The sequence below is a fragment of the Carcharodon carcharias genome, chromosome 11 (assembly GCF_017639515.1).
Source record: "Carcharodon carcharias isolate sCarCar2 chromosome 11, sCarCar2.pri, whole genome shotgun sequence".
NCBI lineage: Eukaryota > Metazoa > Chordata > Chondrichthyes > Lamniformes > Lamnidae > Carcharodon > Carcharodon carcharias.
This window is the reverse complement of record NC_054477.1, coordinates 12,687,866-12,715,756: the sequence shown is the minus strand read 5'-3', so window position 1 is coordinate 12,715,756 and position 27,891 is coordinate 12,687,866. Positions and strand designations below refer to the sequence as shown.

Here is a 27,891-nt window from a genome sequence, read left to right as displayed (position 1 = left end):
ACTCGCAGCAGTGAGTGTGGTGGGAATAAAAAGAGGTTTGCAGGAGATAAGCATGAGAGAGAGCGAGTGAGCGAGCGAGGTACAGAGGGAGAGCTCAAGCAAGTTAGGGGGGGCTAGAGAGTGAGCGCATTGTGTATGTGTCTGGCTTACTCCCAGGGTGGAATTTTCCCTGCATGCTGGTGTTGGGTGTCATGGCGAGTGTGAGCGGACAATATGGCAGGAAGGCCAAAAATCGATTTCACAGCATCATGAAGCCAGTTAGCTATTGCCCGCTCTGCCTGTCAACGGCAGGCAGCATTTCCTGCCATTGCACATCGGGAACTTCATTGTAATACATACGTATATCATTCTAAGCCCAGCTTGCTGGAATCATGTCCCACTCTGGATAATCTGGGACGTTGGCGTGATTGTACACAGATGTGTTTCACAACAAAACATAAGTGACGTGCATCCGGCGAGTTGCACTTCGCTTGGGACTTTGAGGCTTGTTTGCCTACCTTGCTCCGGGCAGTATCTGTACTCATCAGCGCCAGACTTCACAGGCAGCACCACATCACTTTTAGGGGGACTCACGGGTAGGTCTCTACCTAGCAGACCTGCAGTAAGGAGAGGGTGTCTTTTCAACAGCTGCTGGACTAAGGCCTGCTTGGGGAAGGAGGAGAAGTGGTCTCAGGCAAGGGAAGAGGCTGCAGGCCTAGGGCATTACTGGGGAAATCGGGTATCCCAGGGTGTGGGGGACACGTTGATCTGTGCCAGTGGCCTCAAGATGGTGAGGGCTGAGGAGGCAGTCTCCAGAGGAGATGAGACCAGATGGAGATGTGAGGGTGTGTGAGAGAGACAGAGTGGTAATGTCCCTTGAGCTGGCAGTGAGAGAGAGTTTAGAGTAATAAGATGGTTGCCTTACCCTGGCAGCACGGATGAGATCATTCGTCCTCTATCTACACTGGATGTCGAACCTCTTCTGTGCAGTGTTGGCACTGACCACCCCTGCCACTGCCTCCCAAGCTGGAGTGGTGACATTGATGGGCCTCCTGTGGACAGGGCAGGGGTAGAGGACATCGCGGCGGGCTCCAACAGTGTCCCGAAGGCGTCCCAGGGATGTGTCACTTAATCAGGGGGCTGCAGTCTTCTTGCCTTTAGGGGCCGTGTTTTCTGTGAAGCAGTTCTGGGCTGGAAGCACTGAAAGGTGTGTGCACGGCTGCACTTTAAATATGATGGCCAGAGTGAGGAAGTGGCGAAGTGACAGCGTGGCAGGTGAATCAAAGGCTGCCTGCCAGCAAAACGTAATGTCCCCCAGGAATGCGTGGATTAATGAGGCAGGATTGGGACAACACAGCGCAAAAACCCATCTTTGCGGCCAGTAGGTAAAACATTCTTTTTCCCACCCGCTACCACCCAGAAAATCTGGGACGATTCCACCTCAGTCTCAGGATTCTCACTCACCCTCACCGCCACACACCAACACAAACTCACACAGTGGGTGAGGATGAGTGTTTGAGCACCAAGACTGAGAGTGAGCCGCACAAACACACACTGACCCTCTCACTCTAATCGTCATTTTTATTAATTTTTTTTTAAATTATCAATTTATTGCTTTGACATTGCTTTACTTCTGCTCAGCAAGTTGTTTATTTTCTTCATCCCTCAACATTTTTTTGAAATTCGTGTTTAGTGCTGTGCCAAACCTTATCTTTCCGAAATTTGCTCATCAGCCTCTTGAGCGAGAGAAAAAAATGAAAACATGCCCTCCCCAAGTGAAAAGGCTGGACATGCTTGGTTGCGTCCCACTCTCCCTGCACTTTCTTCATAGCCCTGCAAACCTTTCCTTACAAGCAATTAACCGATGCTATGACACGGCAAATAACGTGTGCCAGGCGGATCAAATCCATGAGGGAAACCTGATTGCACTATCACGGCTGTTTTGCAATTTGTATTTATTTCGAGACGTGTGCCCTGAATTCAGAAGAAGTAATAAGTCCACCAAGACTTTCAAAGATTTTTTGAAAAACTAAATTAAAATATTTATTAACAAAATAAATTTCAAGCACATACATAGAACTACAAATTACTACTAAATCTCCTAAAATCCCTAATTAACCTGACTCCCAGTTACACCCCCTTTAAGGCAGTGGTCCAAAATAGATTTTAAACAGATCCAGAAAATTAACACAATATCCTGGACAGTGGAAGTCAAAAAGACTTTCTCCATCTTCAGTTTCTGTAGACAGCAGGCTTAATGCACTAATACTGCAGGTCTCCTGAAGGCGACTTCACACACTTCTGTTAGATGTTACAATGTCTTCTCCTGACACAGCCTCATTCTCCTTTCCACATGTTTCTCTCTTTTTAATATGTAAATTCCATTGTCTTTATATGTCTTTGGAACTTAACCTTTCTCATAATATAAATCTTTTTATGTTGCCAATATTCTCATTAACCTCTTTGAAAATCAAACCTCCCTTCACCCATCTAAACATGCAAATTCCCTTCACACCTTACATGCTAAGGCCCCAACCATGTTTACTTATTTTGCATTTCAAAAACAATCCCACACCTTACTTCATTTGATAACTTCAACTTGTAGTCTGCTTGGCTACAAAATGTAATTAAATCATACACACAGACATAAAAACACAACCTCCCCCATAAACCTACTTTACAATATACCAGAAAATTATGAAAATTATTATACTCTCATGACACCAATTCCCTTTTGAAAGTATTAATTGACCCTGCTTTCACTGCTCTTTCAGGCAATGTATTCCAGATCATAACATGCTGCGTTAAAAAATGTCTCATCTTCCCCTGCCATTGCCTTAAATACACATCCTCTGTTTACAGACCATTCTGCCAGTGGAAACAGTAGCTTCCTATTTACTCTTCCAAAACCCTTCATAGTTTTGAGCATCTTAGGTGACTATGACACCACGAGAGCAGTGTTGCTCACTAATGTGTTAATCAATGTCTTACTTGAGTGCCATTCTCAGGAATATTGCAACTCACTGCAGCAGTCACAGAGTGATGAGAAAAGTCTGTACATGCGATTCTTCACACAGGGAACTCTCAACTTTAGTGATGCCACCGTAAAAACACTATCAATTGAATGGTGTGTATTTTTTCACAGTAAATACAGGTTCAATGGCATTTTAACACAGCTGTTTCAAAAAACAGGAAGCATTCATTTACTGCAGAGCAAGAGAAGGAAATGGCACTGAATCACAACTCAATCAGCCACTTAAATTGAAGTAGTGCCTCGGAGTGATATTGGGCCCCGAGGCTAGGTGTTTGCCTTGAGGTCCTTCATCCTTACTAAGGGTTATGTTGAAAGGGCAGCAATATTCTGGTAACATGGAGGCTAAATGAGTGAAAAGAACTTGCTGAAAAGATTATGGAGTAAAACTGCTAATCTGGATTGGATTGTTCAGCAAGGATTATTGCAGAAATACACAAAGCTCATCCTCCATTTAACTGTTATTAACAAAAGTGATCTTTTATTTCTTCAAATAAATCTGTGCATGCTCTAATGCTTTACCTCAAAAACATGCAAAACAAGCCAGGGAGTTGATGAGGAAACCTAAAACTGTTCTTCAAAAGGTTGGCAATAGTACCATCAATTCAAAAACTTTGTTGTTTCTGCCTTACCTTTTCATTCTTTTCTAATCATCTTTCAACATTTTCTTTCTTCCATTTTTTTCTTGAATACACTATCCAAAAGCACGCTGCACACAACACCCCAATAGTGCACTGTTTATACAAATAAACATGCTCACCAAAACTCTGAACATCTTAGTTGTGGTGAATTTTAAACTCGTTTTATCGTCACAATTCAAACATTAAACCGCCCTCTGGGCTTAAAATTGATGGTCCAGGCACTGCAGTTACAAAAGATAAACAAACAAGTCATACTTCATTCCCTTGTCCCAACCACAATGCTACACTTGAATCAGAGACATCATTCCTTACATTGGAACATGGGATAGACCCCCATACTGGGGGTCACCACTGACTAGAAACTGAACTGGACCAGCCACCTAAATACTGTGGCTACAAGAGCTGTTAGAGGCTGGGAATTCTGTAGAGCGTAACTCACCTCCTGTCTTCTTAAAGCCTAGCCACCATCTACATGATACAAGTCAGAAGTGTGATGCAATACTCTCCACTTGCCTGGATGAGTGCTGCTCCAACAACATTCAAGAAGCTCAACACCATCCAGGACAAAGCAGCCTACTTAATTGGCACCCCATCCACCACTTTCAACATTCACTCCCTCCCCCACCAGCGCAGAGTGGCAGCAGTGTGTATCACCTACAAGATGCACTGCAGCAACTCATCAAGAATCCTTTGACAGCACCTTCCAAACCCACAAACTCTACCATCTAGATAGAATGACAAGGGCAGCAGGTGCACAGGAGCACGACCTGCAAGTTCCCCTCCAAGTCACACACCACCCTGACTTGGAAATATATCACCATTCCTTCACTATCATTGGGTCAAAATCCTGGAATTCCCTTCCTAATAGCACTGTGGATGCTCCTACTCCACATGAGCTGCAGCCGTTCAAGAAGGCAGCTCACCACCTCAAGGGTTATGAGGAATGGGCAACAAATGTTGGCCTTTCCAAAGACACCTATATCCCGTGAATGAATGAAAAGAAAACTGGAATTCAGTTTAATCATTCATTGATCATCAGAGAACAAAATGGGGGAAGATAACCTCCAATATAATGAGCCACTGAATTAAGCTTTAGGCTTTCATACATCCTGCATACAATGAGTACTGGAACAATTAATAATTAACTAATATTCTGACAAGTAATTACACATTGTCATGAAGCTATTAATATATATATATTTTATTTGAAAATATTTTTCTTTTAAAATAGAGGTTTAGTCTGTGGGTGTGGTTTAATTGGATTAAAGCCAGCTAGTCTGGATGCTTTGTGTGTACTAGTTTTGATATGTGAGAGAAGTAAAGTGCATTTGCATTTTTTGAATACAGCATTCAAGAAGTGGGGTGAAAACTGACACCTATCTAGCAGATACCATGCAATATGTTTATATTACTAATAAAATTAGTATTATGAAATGTGTTTTATCGTTAGAGATTGGTGATACAATGAAAATTTACATTCAATGGACTGTGCTAGGTGTAACTTCAGCAGTTTTGAAAGTGTAGGGCAGAGGCAATGTAAAATCAAAGTAGCTGTAAGTTTCCACTGTCACCACAGGAGCCAAAGTGAAAAGAACCTCATTTTGAATTTGTAAGGTGAAAATGCTTTGCCTGGTGTCTGGTTAAGTCTATGGGCTGCTGTTGCCTTAATGGAGATTAGTTTGGGAATTTGTTAAAAGTTATGATTGTAGTAATTTGTAGCCATGTATATATATTTAACTTGCATAAATTAATTAAATGTTTCATTTAGCTTACTATAAAACCTCTTGAGAACTGGTGGTATGATTCCTGAAGTTAGGAGTTGCACACTTAAAATTATACGTTAAGACAGTTGTTTAAAGTTTCCCTCTGGGATTTCTTTTAAATAACTCAGCTTTACCAACTGCTCAGTCATAACACACACCACCACCTTATCAAGGGCAATTAAGGATGGGCAATAAATGCTGGCCTAGCCAGTGATGACCACATCCCATGAATGAATATAAAAAAAAATTCCCTTGAGTCTGTTCCACCATTCAATCAGATCATGGCAGACTTTTATCTTACACCATCTATTCATCATGATTTCATAAATCTTTAACAAACTTGCCTAGCCAAATCTATCCATCTCAATATCCAACATATTTCAACTCTTTCTTGGACTCAAACTCAAGTTCTGTCGAAGGGTCATGAGGACTTGAAACGTCAACTCTTTTCTTCTCCGCCGATGCTGCCAGACCTGCTGAGTTTTTCCAGGTAATTCTGTTTTTGTTTTACATAACTCTTACAGTCTGGTGCCCAAACTAACCCAAGTTTTGCTTTTTAACTCTCTGCCTTGAAGGACAAATAAGAGAAAAAGATGACAATGTTCAACATCCAGGGTGTTTGGTCGGGAGCCTGGGTAGATAGGTGACTAAGCCAATCCGCGCCTGGAAAGTTCTACTGCAAATGGGATAAATGATCGAGTTTGGATGAGTTGCTGACTCGGAATTTCTTTTTGCGTTTTCTCGCTGCCTGTGACGTGCTTGCTTTCGAAGAGGCCGCAGTGATTTTTATCTGGAGTGTCAGGTGCAGTGATCCTGGGTGAGGTTCTCCCAGGAGTCAAAGTCAATATCTAAACACCTAAGTGAAGCCTTCAGAGTGTCCTTGTAGTGCTTCTTTTGACCGCCATGAGGGCACACCCCAGGGCTCAAGCACTCCACAGCAGGTTCACTTAAGCGAGTGTCAGGCATTCTGGCTACATGCCCAGCCTAGCTCAGTTATGACAGTCTCAATATGGTGTGGATGCTTGGCATGCCAGCTTAGTGTTTGATATGCTATCCTGCCATCTGATGTTCAAAAGCTTCCGAAGGCAGCTCCAGTGAAAGTGGTTGAGCTTCTGGGCATGAAGCTGCCTCATAGTCCAAGGCTCACATGCACAGAGCAGAGTGGGCAGGACTACTGCTCTGCAGGCTTTCAGTTCAGTAGGCAGTTTGTTCAGTTTATTCCCAAGCTCATGTCTGAAGTCCACCGAAGGCTACATTTGTTTTGGCAATTCTTTCATGTATCACATCGTCAATATAGACAGATCGAGAGAGTGTGCTGCCGGGATAAGTGCATCTAACCACAGTGGACTGAAACCTTGGGCTTGAGATAGAGCTTTTCTGAAGCAAACTTGAAAATTTCTTTAGCTTTCTTTGTGCTGACGGTCAGGCCAAAGTTGTCAATGCATTGGAGAACATGCCCATGCAACATTGCATGTCCAGCTTCGAACTGGCAGTTAAGGTACAGTCATTGGCAAACAAAAAAAAAAACATCGTAAAGTATATCAAGATCTTTGGTCTTTGCCTGGAGTTACCTCAGATTGAACAGCTTTCTGTCCATGCAATATCTGATTTTGACACCAGAATCACCATCGTGAAAGGCATCAGACAGCATGACAGAGAAAAACACGAAGAGGGTTGGCGCTAGCACGCAGCCCTGTTTAACTCCATTTATGACTGGGAATGGATCAGAAGACTTTTTAAACTCTAAATACCAATACAAGGTCAAGGTACAGCATAACGATGACAGATTGCATGATTTGAATTATCTCAGTGGGCCCTGTTTCTGCTGTCCCCCCATCTCTAATCACACTTCCCAAGAAGACTACAGTGATCTTTATTCAGTATGGGTAACACCAAAATAAATGACTCTCATCAGATTTAAAATAATTGCGAGTGGTGCATGTTTCTTGTCTCTCAGTTTACTTTCTGTGCCCTAATTTTGCGTCACAACTTTTATGTCAATCTTATAAACACAATGGCTGAGGATGGGACTGGCAATTCCTACCAAAAGTCAATGGACATTTTGCTGGGTTGCCAAATTTTCCACCCCAGCAGCGACAGGTCCCACCATGTGCAGAACCAGAAAAGCCCGGCCTATGTAATGATTAACAATGATAAATATCCTAACTAAAAATGTGAACATTTTTATGTAGAGAATGACTGCCTGTCATAAGGTACTGACAGGCTACTACAATTTGTAATGTTTTACCGCTCCTCTCCTACATCTTCCAGCTATTTAATTTGTATTCAAAACAAACTAGTACAAAAAACTTTATTTTAAAGAAAAATTGATTTCCCAACTCTGGGTTTCTCTCTCAGGCTAGCTTCACATTGTGGCTTGCTTTTACTGGAGCTGTGATCAGTCAATGAGGTCAGGGGAGCAGCCAAGCAGAGACAGAGAGAGAGACAGACAGACAGACACACAGAAGCCTCCAGGAGAGGTGAAAATGAGAGTTTTTTTAAAGGTTAAATACTTCAGTTGCAGTATAATATCTGAATATGCAATGCAGTAGCATTTTGAAATACAAGTGCTGCTATTCCTTCCTCCTTCAATGAGCTAATAATAGCCAAAACATAGTCACTGTGTTGATGGATACACACACACATACCTCGTTTTAATACTTAAAGCATTATCAAACACTCGGTACAAATGAAAGAGAATAAAAATCATGTTAAGAAACTGTGCAACATAAAATTATGAGCAATACCTTTGTAGCTTTGAGGTTGAAATGTATTCCTTATGAGAACAGAAGCAGTTAATACAACAGAAAAAAGGAGTGGAGAGCATTAGGGGTGGGATTGTGGTTTAACTAGAATTCCTTATCACAAGTCAGCCATTCTGGATAATCAATTAAGATCCTAAATGACGCATAATAAGGCATGAATTAAAAATTCTAATTGCTATTATTTAGCAGCTCTCGTGAAAATCCAATATTATTCAAGTACTTACAGGCAGTAGACAAATATACAGCAGCTGTAGATCATGGGAAGTTCATCCAACAACTAGGACAAAGATTAAAAAATAAAATTAGTTTTACTGACAGAGTGTTTCTAATAAAATCCCTACATAAAATATACCAGAATAGCCTGAAAACCTCTATGACATTAATATACCCATTATATCGTATTTGTAATCAGAGTAAAACAGCTGCTGCAGAAGTCAACAATGGAACAAAATCCTTTTTCTTAATCAACATGCACTTCTGTTTAAAAGCCACATAATTAGCTTTGACATGTTACTTTGAATTGCTCATTGCTTATGTTCGACTTGAGCAGCAAATACACCTGTTAGTTAGCTGGTGCTCTAAATGTATGCTTTGGAGAGGAGCAGGGATTTAAAGGGTCAAAGTGAACTGTGCTATACAGAAGCACTATTTTATCTCTTCATCCAGACTTCTTGCGAAGATCTTGGAAACCTCTACGAAGAATCGTAATATGCCAATCAATGCCATCAAATTTTCACAGTCTGTGAAGCTGGTGAAAAAAAAACTTCTGAAATCGGAAATGTTGTATTTCTGTATAAAATAACTGATTTTAGCCTGTGATTTTATATTTCAATCTTTCTAATCAACACATTCAATCTGAGAGAGAAGGGATTGAAGACCACAATCAGCAATGAAAGGGTTGGAATATCATTGTAGAAGTCTTTTTCAGAAAGAAACCTATCTAAAATCAATTTGTTTCACTTTAAAAATGTATAAAAATTGATTTTAAAAAATGCTCACTTTAAAGAGACCTTCCTCCACATTTTCTTCCTTTCATTATGGATGTAACTCTCAATGAATTATGATGGTCACATTCAGCTGCTTGACGAGCACCACCACCAAACCCAAGGCCCATCAAATGCATTAAATTGCAGGATAAAATTACAAGTCACATGTGTGCCTGTGTGCCAAGTCCATTAGCATGCAGGTCATGCTGATAAGGGCAGAATCATTACTTCTAGGATTGCTTCCCTCCATTCATCCTCAGGATATTACTGGTAAAGCCTGCTCTTATTGCCCATCCTGAGTCATTATCTGAGAAGGTGGCAGTGAACTACCATCTTGAACTGTTATAAGCTATGTAGTGAAGGTACTCTAGGTATGCAGTGCCAGGATATTGACCCAGTGATGATAAAGGAACCGTGACGCATGTCCAAGTCAGGATGATGTGGGACTTGGGAGGTGATTTTGTCCCCATGCTCCTGCCACACTTGTCCTTTACCATATTAAAGTGGGAAGTGAGTTAAATCGGTTGATGGAGGGGTAAGGAGCCAAAATTGGAGAGATGTCAAAAGGCAAATCAGAGATGGTGAAAGAGTAAATTGGGTGGAAAGGTAGTGAACATCTGAAACATGATTTATTCCTTGCTTATGGTGCATAACAATGAAGAATGTTCAAGTCAATGAGACACCCTCATTTCATTATTTCAATAGAAAAAATCTTAGGAATAAGGGCTCTGTCTCTACGTAGAAGTCCATCAGGTGGATTTAATTCCCACAAGAGCCAGGAACAACGTGCTCAAAAAATTCCTGCTCCTGTCATTTGCCTTGCTGTGTAAATGCACCACCTAGTAATTAGCAGGCCTATCTATGATAGCAATTGCAGTTGGGTTGGTCTGTGTGCTTCTGAACTAAAGTGAGCACAGAAAGTCAGCCAGGGTTCCTGTCCCCGATTTTTATCCTGTTATTCTTGCTGCAGACTCAAGTCAGGGTCAGGACTGAATCTCGCATTCAAATAGCTTGTCAACTCTAACGGTTCAGCCTCATGCAATTGTGAGGGGTACCAAAGGGCTGCTTCCACCCATGGAAGTGCATCTCAACAAGGGAAAGAGAAGGAAGAAAGAATTTATGTTTTAAAAAGTCCATTCAGTACATAAATTGTAACGGTCTCTACAAAATTTGACAGCAAGTCAAATTTCTGGATTATGTTTATAACATGCAAAAGTTTCACTCTGTGGTTTATAAAGTCATGAGAACTTCTTAATTGAAAGATTCTGTTATAATGATTCACTGTCATTCAACCATTATCTTAGTTAATTACATCAGAATTTCACAAGCGTATGCCAACACTGAACAAGCTGACCATGGTCACTGGGCTGAAATTAATTTCAACATGAGTAATTTGAAAATGAACCCACAGCAAGTGCATAAAATTAAAATAAATGTATCATCTGTATTCTCTTAATAGAGCAAGCAAGGTTGAAGTTCAGAAAGAGATGCCTACACTAAAACTTCAAAAAATAATGAATGTCATGTGAGCTTGTACACTGCTATATTCTTAAACAGATTGGAGTAGAGGATAATTAATATGTTTAATTATCTAAAATATAGGCACTCTTCTGCTTTTCAGAAGTATTTAACATGTAATGATCATAGAATAGCCCTCACCATTTTTCCACATCCCCTCTAATGCTGCAAACACTGCCTCTAAGGAACTCTTGTTTATTCTTTTGCAGAGAATGCCTTTCATAGGAGCACATTAACAGTTTCAGGCAGAAGACCATCAGTCCATCCAGCTCACCTATCCACAGTATTCCCCTGGTGCCTTTCTAATGATCCATTTGTTGAGAAGAATAGGGAACAGATGGTTCCTTCTTGAAACCCATGAAGGTATTTCATTCCACTGATCTGTGCTACTAATCTGTTCCACATATTTACCAGAGATAAAAACAAAAAACTGCGAATGCTGGAAATCCAAAACAAACACAGAAATACCTGGAAAAACTCAGCAGGTCTGGCAGCATCGGTGGAGAAGAGCAAAGTTGACGTTTCGAGTCCTCATGACCCTTCAACAGAACTAAGTAAAAATAGGAGAGGGGTGAAATATAAGCTGGTTTGGGGGGGGGGGGGGTTGGTTGTTGGGACAAGCAAGCAGTGATAGGAGGAGATAACCAAAAGATGGTTATCTCCTCCTATCACTGCTTGCTTGTCCCAACAACCAACCCCACCCCCCCTTAAACCAGCTTATATTTCACCCCTCTCCTATTTTTACTTAGTTCTGTTGAAGGGTCATGAGGACTCGAAATGTCAACTTTGCTCTTCTCCACCGATGCTGCCAGACCTGAGTTTTTTCCAGGTATTTCTGTGTTTGTTCCACATATTTACCAGCCTTCTAGCTAAAAAATAAAGTTACTATTTGCTTCCATTTTATCAGTTATCTTTAATTTGTAAATATGGTCCTTTATGCTTCAAATCTATACGTGCAGGAAAGCTTACTTCGATCCAAATTCTCTAAACCTTTGATCATTTTAAACATTTCTAATGCATCTCCTGTTAGTCTCCGCTTTTCAAGAGAAAAAAGACCTAGGCAGTCAATCTTTCTTCATGCATTCCCTAAATTTTGGTATCTACCACGTAGCCCTTTGCTCTATCCCCTGAACAATGCCAGGTTCAAAATCTGGCCTCGATGAAAAGGTTCTCTACAGAATACCTGTAAGAGTTCAAGAAAAATCTCACCAAGTGATAAAGAAAGACTTGCATTTCTATAGGACCTTTCAGCACCTCAGCATATCCCAAAGAGCTTTAAGATCAATGAAGTGCTTTTGAATGGTTTGTATCCTTCAAAGCCTATTACATCACTATCTTTTACTGACAGAGTGCTGTACTGTCAGGGGTGCCATCTTTTGAAAGGACCGAGGCCCCATCTGCTTGTATAGATGGATATTAATGATCCCATCGCACCATTGGAAGAACATGGGGGCTAATATTATCCTTTAGCCTATATTAGTAAAGCAAATTCCTTCATCTTACTTGGTGTTTGTGGGACCGTGTGTGCAAATTGACTACTGTTTCTTGCAACTACACCTCAAAAATTAGCTTAATCGGCTATGAAGTACTTTGAAATGTCCAGAGAATGTGAAAGCCGCTATACAATTGCAAGTTTTTTAGGTAGCCACAAACATGGTTGACATGCAGGAATTCACCATAATATTTAAAAGTCTCAAAGCTACGCTGCTGAGAAATGGAATGCACACATTTCCTGTCTGGATACATCACAAGTCCAGAGTCATTTCTGCAGATTGTAGAGCTAAAGCTAAAGCTCCATTTTAGCTTCTGGTCAATGGTGGCTCAAGGATGTTGATGGTCAGGGGCTATGATGGATAAAATCAAGGATATTCTCTTGTTGGATATGGTCACTATTTGGCACTTGTGTAGTGTGAATAATGCTCACTGGTTGTCAGCCCAAGCCTGGGTGTCATCCAGGTCCTGCTGGCATTGGCTGCTTCTCTGTTGGAGCAATTATAAATGGGGATCAACTCTGTGGAATGGTCAGCGAACAGTTCCACTGTTGAACTTCTAATCAAGGAAGGTCACCGATGAAGCAACTAAAGATGGTTGGGCCATAACATATTAGACAGAAAACAAGTCAGTAGCTTCCTTCAATTATCTCACAATGTCAAACTTTCAATGTGTGGAGCATACTGCAGCCAGAACAGTATTATCCAAAATAAAATAAAAGCTGTAGTGCAACCTTAGCATACTGTAAGTTCTCTTACTCAAAGAAGTTACTTTCACTCTAACTAAAGTGGGTGGCAATTAGCTAATAACTTCCATTCTGGACACACACATTGTACTCCCAATTATTTAATACATCATGCTGCAAGCATAGGAGCAGCACGTCCCTTCTCGTCAAGGAGATGATGAATAGAATTAAACTAATGTGCAATTCAATTGTACTCTTCAGCTGAAATCTCCAAGTTCGCATTTGCAGCATCAGCTGGCAACCATTCCTTTCCTTTTTCAATGCAAAGCTATGCATGACTTTGAACTAGGTGCACCACTATTCAAAAAAGAAGTCTTCACTTACTCTCATACTTTTTGTCCCAGATCACCAAGTTATTTGCTGGGACATGAAGCCACGGGTGCCAACACATTCACGTACAAGATGAACAATAAGGACCAGCCTATCTTAAACCAGAAGGGGAACATGGGTGCATTACAGCAGAGTCTCCAAAACTCTGCTGCCTATATCCTAAAACGCATCAAGTTCCTCTCACCCATCATCCTGGAATTTGCAGACGTACACAGGCTGCTGATTCAGCAAATGTCTCAATTTAAAATTCTCAACCTTATGTTCAAATCCTTCCATGGCCTCACTCATTCCTATCTCTCTAACCTCCTCCAGCCCTCTGAAATCTCTGTGCTCCTCCAATTTTGACCACTTTCGCACCCCAGATTTTAATCCGCTCCAGCACTGTGCCTTCATATATCTAGGCCTTAAGCTCTGGAATTCCATTTCTAAACCTTTTTCCTATCCTTTAAGATGCTCATTTAGGACTATCACTTTGACCAGGCTTTTAGTCACCCATACTAATATCCCCTTACACAATTTGGTGCCAAATGGTGGGCTAACACTGCAGTGACATACCTTGGGACATTTATGGCATTAAAAAGCACTATATAAATTAAAGTTGCTGTTGAGCCTCATCAGTTCCGCAAACAAGACCAAGACATATACGCTCCAGCATGTGTCAGTGGATGGTGATCACAAGCAGAAACCCTGGAAAGATTTACCCTCCCTAACCTGGGGTGCTAAGATAAACTTGCAATGTCTACCTCATCCAGTTTAGATCAACCAAAAATTTAATCTATCCGATTGACTCGGGCATTCACTTCCCTCATTGTCAATGGAAAACAAAATTATAAGATACAACAATAGATTTATGTTTTCTGTTTTTTAATTTATCCATGGGATGTGGGTGTTGCTGGCTAGACCAGCATTTATTGCCCATCCCAAATTACACTCGAGAAGGTGGTGAGCTGCCTTCTTGATCCGCTGCAATCCCTCTGCTGCAGGTACACCCACAGTGCTGTTAGGGAGGGAGCTGAAGGATTTTGACCTGCTTTATAATCCTTGGAGTTCCCTATGCTCCTCTAATCTGGCATCTTGTACATACCCAATTTTCTTTTCACTATTTTCTTTCCGTTATTGACATTATTCCATGTCACTCCAAGTATATTCCACTGAAAAGCAAAAACTCAATAAGAAATAGCCATCTGTGGCTTGCTCATTTTTCATTCATTCATGGGATGTGGGAATTGCTGGCTAGGCCAGCGTTTATTGCCCATCCCTAATAGCCCTCGAGAAGGTAGTGGTGAGCTGCCTTCTTGAACCACTGCAGTCCATGTGGTGTAGGCACACCCACAGTGCTATTATGGAGTGAGTTCCAGGATTTTGACCCGGCAACAGTGAAGGAACAGTGATAAATTTCCAAGTCAGAATGGTGAGTGGCTTGGAGGGGAACTTGCAGGGGGTGGTGTTCCCATGGGTCTGCTGCCCTTCTCCTTTTAGATGGAAGTGGTCATGGGTTTGGAAGGTGCTGCTTCAGGAAGTTAAGGATAGCATTAGATTAAAAGATACTTATAATGCTGCAAACATTGTTTCAGAAACTAGCAAAGGGCCACCAAAATGTTGGTCAAATGGGGAAAAAACAGCATGAGAGAAAACTAGCCAGAAATATAAAAAGAGATTTTAAGAGCTTCTGTAAGTACATAAAAAGGAAGAGAGTAGCCAAAGTAAACTCTGGTCCATTAGAAGCAGACAGTAAAAATTATCATGGGGAATGAGGAAATGGTAGAGACATTCATATATTTTGTGTCTGCCTTCAAAGTAGAAGACACAAGTTCCACATCAGAAATAGGGTAACCAAGGGGCTAATAAGAGTGAGGAAATTAAGGTAATTAATATTAGCAGAGAAAAAGTATTGGAGAAACAAAGGGCTAAAATCCAACAAATCCCTGGGACCTAGGAGCCTACATCCTAGGGTTCTAAAAGAGATAGCTACAGAGATAGTGAATGCATTAGCTATGATTTTCCAAAGTTCACTAGATTTTGATTCCATTAGATTGGAAGTTGGCACACATAACACTGCCTATCAACAAGGAAGGAGAGAAAACAGGGAACTACAGACCAGTTAGCCTAACATCAGTCTTTGGGAAAATGCTGGGATCTGTTACTAAGGAAGTCTTAACAATGGACTTAGAAAAGTATAGTATAGTATGATTAGAACAAGTCAATGCGATTTTGACAAATTTATTGACAAATTTGTTAGTGATTTTTGAGAATGTAACTAGGACGGTACATAAAGGAGAACCAGTAGATGTAGTGTACCTGGATTTCAAAAAGGTATTCAATAAGATGCTACACAAAATGTTACGGAGCAAGATAAGGGCTCACAGAGTTGGGGGTAATATATTAACATGGATAAGATTGGTTAACTGACATGAAAGCAGAGGGTGGACATAAAAAGGGTATTTTCGAGTTGGCAGGCTGTGATTAGTGGAGTGCTGCATGGATCAATGCAGGGGCCTTATCTATTTACAATCTATTTTAATGATTTATATGAAGAGACAGAGTAAGTTTGCTGATGATACAAAGCTAGGTGGAAAGGTAAGCTGTGTGGAGAACACAGAGAAGCTGCAAAGAGGTGAAGTGAGTGGCTGGCAAGATGGTAGATGGAATATAACGTAGGGAAGTGTAAAGTTACTCACTCTGGTCGTAAGGATAGGAAAGCAGGATTTTTTTTTTTTCAAAAGGTATGAAACTTGTAATTTTCTATATTCAAAGAGACTTAGGTGTATTCAAGCAAGGAACGCAGAATGCCTTAGCATACAGATACAGTCAACAATTAGGAAGGCAAATGGCATGTTTTCTTTATTGCAAGGGGATTGGAGTACATGAATAAAATAGTCTTGGTGAGGCAACAGGTGTGTGCAGTTTTGGTCTACATGATTAAGGAAGGATATAGCTGCATTGGAGCCAGTATGGCCAAAGTTCACTACACTGGTTCCTGGGATGAGTGGCTTGTCCTATGACGAGAGGGTGAATACTTGGACTTATATTCTTTGGAGCTTGGAAGAATGAGAGGTGATCTCATTGAAACCTACAAAATTCTGAGGGGACTTGATCGGCTAGATGCTGAGAGATTGATTCCACTGGTTAGGAATCTAAAAGACAGCAGTGTCAGGATAAGGGGCCAATCATTTAGGGTTGAGATGAGGAGAAATTACTTCACTCAAACCGTTGTGAATCTTTGGAATTCTCTGCCCTAGAGGGTTGCGAATGCTCCTTCGTTGAATAGCTTTAAGGCTGGGATAGACAGATTTTTGGTCTCTCAGGGAACCAAGGAATATAGAGAGAGGGCGGGAAAGTGGAGTTGAAGCCCAAGATCAGGCATAATTGTATTGGAGCAGGCTTGACAGGCCATATGGTTTACTCCTGTACCTATTTCTTGTGCGACTTTAGTTACCTAAATTCAATATCTGCACCAAGCTTCGGTCACCTCCTTGTGTGTCTTGATGTTAAATTTCATTTGATAAGGCTCGTAAAACACTGTAGGGTGGTTTACTATGTAAAAGGCGCAATCAACAAAAATGCAAGTTTTTGGTGAGACAGATACTATAGCTAGGCGTTCATCCTTGCATATTGCAGGCAATTTGACCTGGATCAAGGTGAGGGAATGGGGAGGGAAATAGGTCATACTCACAATGTCCACATAGAAGCCCTATTTTCATTCCCCTTCACCAGCCCTATAACACTGGGAGACTGAAGACAAATGCAGTATCCTAGCTGCTATTTTGGGTACGTCAGAAGAGATTGATAATAAAACCATAAATTGCTACCAATGCTCACGCATAAAACATGAAGCAAGGTACTAAACAGTGACTGGGCTTGTAGAACCTTACCCCACCCAGGCTGAGTCCAGAGCAATTGACAAAGGAGAAAGAAAGTAAAATGGTGTATCAAATGGTGTCTATGTTTTTAAATAAATTGAGGCAAATCTAATGACATAGAATTGCACCACTTTCTCTTTCATTTTTGCAGACTCATGATTCTATCCCATCAAAACAGTAGCATTTTTCTGTAAAATGGTGACTTCAGCATCCGAACTTTTATGTAGTTTTTAATTTTTCCAGGAAATAGTCAGGCATAATAACTGCAAAAGTCCAGACCAATAGTAAGCTTAACATTGCGAATGCCATGATTATAATGCACAAAACTTTCCCCTTGGCTTACTTCCAGGGGAAACATTGTCCAGATCAAATGTGCACTTTACAGTGGTTTATCCTTATGTTTGGTTAAAAATCTGTATTTACTTTATTTATTCAACACGAGCCACCTTTTTCTCAATTCCTTACTGATTGGAATCATATTATCATTCAAATTTACCAAGTTAAAAAAACTCTTCCAATTAACTATTTCACCGGAACCCCACCAAAACAATAACATAAAAGAAAATCTCATTACAAATGCAAATGTAAAGTAGCACTGTTTATTGGTGGGGCGGTTATGGTACTGGGTTTGTAACCCCAAGATCAAGAGTTCAAATCTCACAATGGCAAACTATGAAAAAAAAAATATAATTTCATCTGAAACAGATAGAAACGGGTTTGTACTCGAAAGAGTTACAATAGGAGGTTGAGTTCTAAGCCACTGTTCCAGTGCTTCAGTCCTTGATTGATTTAGGTCAGTATAATATATATACTCTTTATGAAATCTTTAAGCTAGTACCTCAGTTCTGCTGAACTTACCCCGGTTATAACATAACATGTTTCAGCAAAAGCAATAGTGTATGTAAAATTCATGCATGCATTGTTGGCCCCAAGTCAAAAGCCCATCATTAGTGCTACTGTATATGTGCAAGTCATGCATGTGGTTCATTCATACAGCAACTTACATCTATACAGTGCCTTTAACGCAGTAAAATGTCTCAAGAAGTTTCATGACAGCATTATCAAACAGAAATTAACACCATACCAAAGGAGATGTTGGAACTAAAGCTTAAAGCAAAAGCTTAATCAAAGAGGTAGGTATTAAGCAGCATCTGAAAGATGGGGCAGTAGAGAGATTTAGGGAGAGAATTTCAGAGCTTCAGACTTAAGATGACAGGAGGAACAACATAGTGCTTAATTAAATCGAAGTTGCATATCTAACCAGATGAGTCTGGCTGTAGTTCTCCTCTGATATCAGGAGAAGTATAGAAATGAGAGAAGTCTCAATCCAATCATGAACACAAAGGTAGATCTGACAACAAATGCACCTTGCCATCTGCCTATAGTATAAAATGAGGTAGAGGACGGTTGAATGGTTATTGATTTTTAAATAAAAAGCTAATGGATAATTGTGTCAAAAATGACACTGTGATCCAATTAACAGATTCAGATGTCAAAGCGGATGGTGGGTCTTTGCATTCGTTTGGGCCTGGGAATTATTTCTATTTACAATCTACATCAATGACTTAGATGAGGGGACTGAGTGTAAGGCATCCAAGTTTGCTGACGATACAAAGTTAGGAGGGAAAATAAGTTGCGAGGTGTATACAAAGAAATATATGCAGGTTAAGTGAGTGGGTAAGAACATGGCAGATGGAATATAATGTGGGGGTATGTAAAGTTTTCCATTTTTCCTTCCAAAGTGGAAAAGTAGAATTTTTTAAAATGGTGAAATGTTTAAACTGGGATGTTGGCATTCATTGTGACCTGGGTGCCACTGTAAATGAATCAGTAAGCAAACATAAATAAGGGGTTTAAATGGATATGCAGATACTGTGGAAAGGTGAAATTAAGATAGATCATCAGCCATAATCAGATTGAATAGTGGAGCAGGCTCCAAGGGCCAAATAGCCTACTCCTGTGCCTATTTCTAATAGTTCTTATGAGGTTAAATTATGATGTTAACAGAAGTGTGCCACTGTGTCATATGTACCAAGGATACTCAAGATATAAATTGGGTCTGAAGGACAGTCAAGAAACCAAAACTTAAATGAATGAGATAGCTGTGCAGCTGCTCACCTGCATTTCATACTTTAATGTCATGTGGAAGCACCAGGACCCTATTCCCACAGCTGAAACAATAAAAGGACAAGAATTAAAAGATTGAGAGATGAGAAGAACATGGGTTTAAACGGACAAATCTCAGTATAGATTCATAACAATGGCTCTAAGGACAAAGTAAGTTGCTCCACAGGTTGCATAAAGTAAATAACTTCATATGTTCCAGATTCATGTCAGCAAGTTCTATAATTTCACACCTTTGATATTACACTTAAGGCTTTAGTCCTTTTTAACATTGCTAAATCCAATGAGATTTTGCCATGTTTCAGTTAAATAAAACAAATTGGTGCTTCAAAACAATGCTGTTGTCTGACATAGTGGCATGCCACCATAGATGTCAGCAGTGCATCAGAAAGCCAACCTGTACACATTTAAGATTATTCCATCTGTGCATTATGTTCATTGATGAAAAATGCAAACCAGCTGAAAAGCATGTGGGAACAAATTAAAAGCTGGGTCTCTTGGTACAAATTATTTTGGTAACTGCATGCTGCTAACAAAAATGTTTCCTCCATTTGTAGCACTGATTCCTTTGCATAGCTAACATCTTCATATTTCATAAGTTAGGACAGAGTTGCTTAAAAACATATCAGGGGATCCTTGGGAGCATGATATAAACAAGGGTCACTAGTCATTTGGTATGATAAAGGTGGGAGGGGAGGGATAGCCCCTCTGGGAGCACTTCAGGATTTATTGGCTCCCCACTCAGCCTTCTTGAAAAATGTGAAACCACTGTTTGAAAGGTTTAGAATCAGAGATTTCAGCACAAAAGGAGGCTCTCTAGCCCACTGTGCAAGTGTTAGCTTCCACACAAGAGCGAGGTTTTTGGATCCCCAGCTCTGCTCTCTTCCCATACACTTTAAAAACAAAACGTAAAACGTTTTGCAATCTAATTTTTCTTGAACCATTCATTTATTTCCCTCTTGCATCTCCTTTTTCACCTGATTTGAATCACAGCAGTTGGCAAAATATCCCAGGAGCCTTTTCCATGAAGAAAAACCTTTTCCCCAGGTTCAAGTTCTCCTACAACAGTAATCCTGAGTTGGTGCCAGTTGTTACTTGGCAGGGCATACTGAGGGGCTCATCGTCAGGGCAAGCAGTTTGTCCAATCTCAACTTTGGTTTTCTTCTTCTCCTTATATGATCTCAGCCGCAACATTTACACATATACAAAGTTTAGAGTTTGCTCAGACAGAACACAGCAAAATGTTGAGCTGGCACTTTGAGCAACTGTGCTTCAGTAAAGCCACATATGATTCTCTACACCCCACCACCTCCCACACATTGCCAATACCAATTACCCAAACATCCATTAAACCTACTTCCTGTCTAAAATCACAACAGAGCCTATTTTCGTGCCAGTAAATTGCTTGAATTAACTCTGTTTCATTCTAATTGCCCATTTACATTACAAGGTCACATTTGAATGAGGCGCTGTGTTTTGTGAGTTCTTGGCAGATGTGAAAAAGCAAGTCCAGGCATCCTAATGAGTCAGGACAATTTATCACTAACCCTCTTTCCAATGCCAGGATCAGAGCTTTTCGCTCACTTCTTAGTATCATATTTTTCCAACAAGTTCCTGTGACAAGTTTTTGGGAGGGGAGAAAGGTCTCAGGCATTGAAATTCCATGTTGCTAGGGTTTTTTTTTGTGCTGAACAGGCATGGGTTATTGCCTACAACCTCCACTTGAATCTTCACCTAATTGGCGCCGACATCCCAGCCCTCCATCAAACCCCACCCCTTCCCAATGTCCTGACCTCCTTGGCCCAGATGTCCAAATCGCCTGTCAAGGAATAGGCTGGAGGCTAAACGACCCACCTCTGTTCTCATTTATGTTTCCTGATTAAACGCAAAAAGTCTACAACAAAAACAGAATTACCTGGAAAAACTCAGCAGGTCTGGCAGCATCGGCGGAGAAGAAAAGAGTTGACGTTTCGAGTCCTCATGACCCTTTGACAGAACTTGAGTTCGAGTCCAAGAAAGAGTTGAAATATAAGCTGGTTTAAGGTGTGTGTGGGGGGGGCGGAGAGATAGAGAGAGAGAGAGAGGTGGTGTGTGGTTGTAGGGACAAACAAGCAGTGATAGAAGCAGATCATCAAAAGATGTCAACGACAATAGTACAATAGAACACATAGGTGTTAAAGTTAAAGTTGGTGATATTATCTAAACGAATGTGCTAATTAAGAATGGATGGTAGGGCACTCAAGGTATAGCTCTAGTGGGGTTTTTTTTTTATATAATGGAAATAGGTGGGAAAAGAAAAATCTTTATAATTTATTGGAAAAAAAAGGAAGGGGGAAACAGAAAGGGGGTGGGGATGGGGGGGGGAGCTCACGACCTAAAGTTGTTGAATTCAATATTCAGTCCGGAAGGCTGTAAAGTCCCTAGTTGGAAGATGAGGTGTTGTTCCTCCAGTTTACGTTGGGCTTCACTGGAACAATGCAGCAAGCCAAGGACAGACATGTGGGCAAGAGAGCAGGGTGGAGTGTTAAAATGTCAAGCGACAGGGAGGTTTGGGTCATTCTTGCGGACAGACCGCAGGTGTTCTGCAAAGCGGTCGCCCAGTTTACGTTTGGTCTCTCCAATGTAGAGGAGACCACATTGGGAGCAACGAATGCAATAGACTAAGTTGGGGGAAATGCAAGTGAAATGCTGCTTCACTTGAAAGGAGTGTTTGGGTCCTTGGACGGTGAGGAGAGAGGAAGTGAAGGGGCAGGTGTTGCATCTTTTGCGTGGGCATGGGGTGGTGCCATAGGAGGGGGTTGAGGAGTAGGGGGTGATGGAGGAGTGGACCAGGTTGTCCCGGAGGGAGCGATCCCTACGGAATGCTGATAAGGGGGGGTGAAGGGAAAATGTGTTTGGTGGTGGCATCATGCTGGAGTTGGCGGAAATGGCGGAGGATGATCCTTTGAATGCGGAGGCTGGTGGGGTTTGTAATGGATATTGGTGGACAGTCTATCACCAGAGATTGAGACAGAGAGGTCAAGGAAGGGAAGGGAAGTGTCAGAGATGGACCACCTGAAAATGATGGAGGGGTGGAGATTGGAAGCAAAATTAATAAATTTTTCCAAGTCCTGACGAGAGCATGAAGCGGCACCGAAGTAATCATCGATGTAATCATCGATGTACCGGAGAAAGAGTTGTGGAAGGGGGCCGGAGTAGGACTGCAACAAGGAATGTTCCAAAAAGTCTACATTGTGAACTTCTTCCGTGCTAGCAGGATAGATGCCAATTACTGCTCCATAAACTATGTAATCATCTATGCTTAAAGTATTCTTAAAGAATTCATTGAATGAAATTCCAGAAACAAAGAGCTTAAAGCTAGGAAGAAAGGCCGGATAATTTTCACTAAATAAAGCTCGTGTGAATTAGAAGTTTTCAAACATATAAAAGCTTTTCAAACGGAAATGGAAAGACTGTTCCCATTGATTAACAAATCAGTGATAAGGGTCATGGACTCTTATCACTAGAAGAATGGTGGGAAATCATTGGAATTATTCTTTACAAAGAGGTTTTAACCACAAGTAACTGTTGAGGTAGTAATAATAAGTTAATTTGGAATTAAATACACATTAGAAAAATAATATAAAAGTACTGAATATAGGGAATTAATAGGGAAATAAGAATGGATAGCACCACCACAGGCACAATAGATTGAGTGGTCACCTCATGTGTTGTAATTCCTCAGGTTTGGGTATAAAAACATACAATATCCAAGGTTTTCATAATTTCAAGATTTCACTGCATCCAGTGAGTCTCTGATCCCACAATAAATGGGACGCTAATTTGGGGTTAGTTGTTTCCCTAGGAAGGGAGTACATAAAACACTGACTTCCATGAGGCATGTCCTAGCAACTCAGTGATGTCTTTGGCCAAGCTTAAGAGAAATGTGTGCTACTGCAAAATGTTGGGACAGGGAGAAATCGGGGCAACTATTTCCGCTACCATATGCTTTTAATCTGTAACTAGCAAAAAACGAATTTGCACTTATACAGTACCTTTCAAAACTGCAGCATGCTTTAAAGCACTTTACAGCCAATGAGGTTTTTTTTTTAATTGTAAATGCTGTCAGGTTACCCGAGATACTAATTTGCCTTTGTTTTGTTCCACAACTCAATGATGTAATGGGATGTCAATGAAAGTCTACTAATCTTGGATCCGTCTTCACTTTTTGTGTTAAGACAGGAAGCCGATTTGTTTAGAAACTGCCAGAAATTTATCTCAAACTATTCCAAGTTTAAGTTAAGTTAGCTGCACAACAAAATGCCTGAGCTGCACAATAAGGCGATATAAATCTATAAAATTGCAAACACATAAAAAGTGAGACATGGTACAACAAAATCCTGTTGATAAGGTTTGTTTCTACAATGCTTTTTGGCTACCATTTCTAATCAAAATGGAAGTGAGCCGAGAAAGTGAGATAACAAAGAGGGTTGGGATGGAAGGACTGAACAAACGGGAGGAAATGCCAGGAGGCACTATGGTCTTAACTACAAACTCAAAAATATGAACACAGTGTTCCTGGCATGGGTGCAATAAATGCAACAAAGAACTCACTCAATCTTTGAAACCATAACCAAAAACAAATGGCATCCTATCAAATGCATTTTGCCTCTCCATCAAGTTCTTTAAATTATTTCAGCATCAGTTATCTCAGCCAAACTTCTCAATTAGATTTGGATTCCAGGGTACATCAGGGAAAGGCCATTTGGTTTTAAATATTGCTGAAATGAGAGAAACATGTTGCCCAAGCTTTTCGTCTTGCATTCATCAGGACAAACGCAAGAATGCCAAATTTCAAACGATCAGAATAATTCATACTACAGAAGAAAAGGGTGCTGGAATGATTGGAAAGTTGACTCTAATTGGTTGAGGCATTGCCACAGAGAAGGCAATGGGGAACAAAAGGCTCCCCAATCTCCCAGTTAATTCAAAAAAGCTGCAAGGTTTGAGCATATTTGCTTTGTTTGCAGAGAACGGGTCCCAGAACATGAATTTATGATGCTTTTAGCAAATGTAAATTATGAGCTCAACTTAAATTGGTTGTTAGTGTAGCTTTTAGCGCACTCAGAACTGTTCAGCAAGTTCTGCCCAATCACAGAATCACTTCTAACAGTAGACATTTTGTTTTGGGTTTTGCAAGCGTGAGCTGGTTGAGTACGGTCTGTACTCTCCCCATTACGAACAACAGAAGGAACTCATTGTTCGATTCGATCATTTGGTCTATCCAATCCTTTTCTTCCAAAAGATCCATGTGCAGTTTGAACTGCAGTGGAATTCTGAAGGAAGTCGATCGAACAGCTACAGGGGAAATTTCAACAGAAAATTCTGTGAAGCTTTCCCAACCTCTAAAATGGTGAAACAGAATCTCCAGTGAATTGTACAGCACTTCAAATGTGTTGGACCATGCCAAGAATCTTTTCATTCTTTGTCCAGATTTTGATCTTTTCTCCCAAAGGCACTGATTCTTCACTGGAGCATAGCTCCACAGGTACCAGCAGTGCCATCTGTACTCACGTAAGTGGCTATGATTCACAAGTGAGCTTCAAAAGTGCGAGCTGGGCAAGTTACACAGTTGTGAACAGTAGAGGTTCCATTCTCATTCCATATTCCAGAAGAGGGCACTAGATGGTGATGAGAAATGGGGAACCTAGGCTGATTTGACTTTGAACTGCAGTATCCTCACCTCTGATCTAGTTAAAACGAACACTTATTAGCTGTGACTTTCCAGACCATTTCTTTCTGGACAACCCCAGCCAGTGCACGCTTCATCTAAACGGTTAATTGCAACGTCATATGCTGGCTTTATCCACAACCACTGGGGGAGTCATTAGCCACCTTCTTAACCAGATTAGCTTCGTTATAAAGGACGGAACATAACATTAACTGTTGTTGATAAAAATTGTATTGCACCATGCTGACCTGAAAGAGGCAGGGGCCGGGCATGGGCTCGGGGGACAAGATGTGAGGAGAGGGGCTTAGAAACTGATCAAGGTGAGTGATAATGGCCTGCAAGAGCAATCTGTCCATTGTCTCTACTGCCACTGAAAAAGATACTAATTTGGGAGTGTATGTACAACCCCTTTGAAGGTGGCAGGACAAATTGAGTTAGCTATTAAAATGGCATATGGATCTTCACTTTTATAAAAATGCACCGAGTACAAATGCAAGGAAGTTATGCTTCAGCTTTGCAGAACACTGGTTAGCCCCAGCTGAACTATTGTGGCCAATTCTGGGCACCAAACTTTAGGAAGGATATCAAGGCCTTAGAGGTGATTAGCCAGGATAGTCCAGAGATGAAAGACTTCTGTTACGTGGTGAGAAGAGAGGAGCTAGGGTTGTTACTCTCAGAGCAGAGAAGGCTGGCTAAGACACGATTAGATAGAGGTGTTCAAATTCATGCATGGTTTTGAAAAAGTAAATAAGGAGAAACGATTTTGAGTGACAAAAAAGTCAGTAACCAGCAAATACAGATTTAAGGTAATTGGTAAAAGTGCCAGAAGTGTCATAGAATCATTATGGCACAGAAGGTGGTTAATTGATCCATAGAGTGCATGCCAGTTCTCTGTTGAGCAATCCAGTCAGTCCAATTCCCCCACTCTAACCCCATAACCCTGCAAGTTTTATTTCCCTCAAGTGCCCATCCAACTTTCTTTTGAAATCATCCATCATTTCCATTAAGGTCATCCAAAATTTGGCTGCCCATGTCTTAACTTGCGGCAAGCCTTAGTCCCTTATCATCCCAGTGCTTGCTGATCTACATTGGCTTCCACTCAAGCAACAACTTGATTTTAAAAATTTTTATCCTTGTTTTCAAATCTCTATGGCCTTGCCCCTCCCTTTCTCTGTAATCTCCTCCAACCCCACAACCCTCTGAGATATCTATGCTACTCTAATTCTGGCCTTGTGCATTCCCAATTATAATTGCTCCACCACTGATAGCCATACCTTCTGCCCAGCTCTGACCTAATATATCCTTATGAAGCTCGTTGTCATACTTCATTTTATAGTGCTCTTGTGAAGTGCCTTAGAACGCTCCAAGGTTTATGTCAAAGGTGCTCTGTCAATATAAATTACTGCTGAAAAACATTTTTATGCAAATTCCCAGATTACTGAGACTTTTCCAATGTACAATTCAAATTGTATATCTCAAATTATTTTATGTGATGTTATGTCTCAAGAGAATGTCTCAAAGCGCAATGCAATCCTTTAAATATCACAGCCATTTTTGCTCAAAACAAGATCCCACACATGTAAGGTACAAGTTGATTTGTATTTCACAAGGGCAATTAGGGATGGGCAACAAATGTTGCCCTTGGTCGGCAATGCCCATATCCCATGAAAGAAGAAAAAAAAAAGTTGGTGGTGATTGCTAACAGTAATGCCACACAGGACACCAGAAGAACTCTTCTCTGAATGATGCCATGAGATTGTAAACATGTACATGACCATCAAGCCACCAGTCAAACAGAACTTCAGTCTGAATAATGTTATGACATGACAGGTGATGTGTGCCAGGCGGACCAAGTCCACAAGGCCATGCTATCACAACGGTTTTGCAACGTGTATTTATTATGAGAAGTTTTGTGCACTGAATTCAGTGAGCCCACTAACACAGTTAGAGATTTAAAATTTTAAATTAAAACATTTATTAACAAAAGAAAAGATTTCAAGCTCATACATAGGATTACAGTTACTTAATACTATAACAAGTCCCAAAATTCCTAATTAAGCTGTCTCCCAACTACACACCCTCTTTAAGACAACAGTTCAAAATAGATATTAAATTTATATAGGCAATCCAGCAAGTTTACCACAACACCCACTCCACAGTGGAATTTCAAAGGCTTTTTTCTAACTTTGGCTACTGGACTCAGCAGGCTTCTGCAAAAGTGGCTGAAGGCTTTTCCCCAAGGCTGTTTTACACGGTCCTTTTAGATCAAACATGCCCCCCCCCCCAACAAGCCTTCCATCCTTCTTTACATATGTTTCTCTCTCTTTAATCTGTAAATTCCATTGTTCTCTATATCTTTGGAAATTTACTTTTCCCATAATATAAAAATCCTTCATGTTGCCAATATGGTCAGCATCTTTGGGAAAAATAAGCATACTGCTTGGCCTTGCTTATCTTGTTAGCTGTAAACATCCCATCATCCCTTTGAAACCTAAACAACACCTTCACTTATCTAAAAATGCAAATTTCCTTCACACCCTACATGCTGCCTTCACCATGTTTATTCATTAGCATTTCAAATGCCTTTTACACCTAACTTCTTTTGATAATTTCAACCTTGCAGTCTATCTGACTCCAGTTCAATTAAATCACACAGACAGAACCATACACTCATAAACCTACTTTACAATAAACCACAATAATATTATGAAAAATATGATAGTTTCATGACAATTTGTTTTTATTCATTGGATGTGGGCGTCGCTGGCTAGGCCAGCATTTATTGCCCATCCCTAAATGCCCTTGTTCAGAGGTCAATTAAAAGTCGACCACATTGCTATGGGTCTGGAGTCACATGTAGGCCAGGCCAGGTAAGGATGACAGGTTTCCTTCCCTAAAAGACATTAGTGAACCAGATGGGTTTTTTGAACAATCGACAATGGTCTCAT

The 27,891-nt window shown here is 40.7% G+C and overlaps 1 protein-coding gene across 1 annotated transcript in view; it reads right to left on the bottom strand.

Annotated features, from left to right (window-relative positions):
• acer3 (alkaline ceramidase 3) overlaps nucleotides 1–27,891 on the bottom strand; it is a 207,849-nt gene that overhangs the window by 99,329 nt on the left and 80,629 nt on the right. Inside the window, exons 3-4 of the mRNA XM_041199204.1 lie at nucleotides 19,228–19,280; nucleotides 8,404–8,456 (exon numbers count right to left, since the gene is read on the bottom strand). Coding sequence (XP_041055138.1) covers nucleotides 8,404–8,456; nucleotides 19,228–19,280 — 106 coding nt within the window. The remainder of the gene's footprint in view (nucleotides 1–8,403; nucleotides 8,457–19,227; nucleotides 19,281–27,891) is intronic.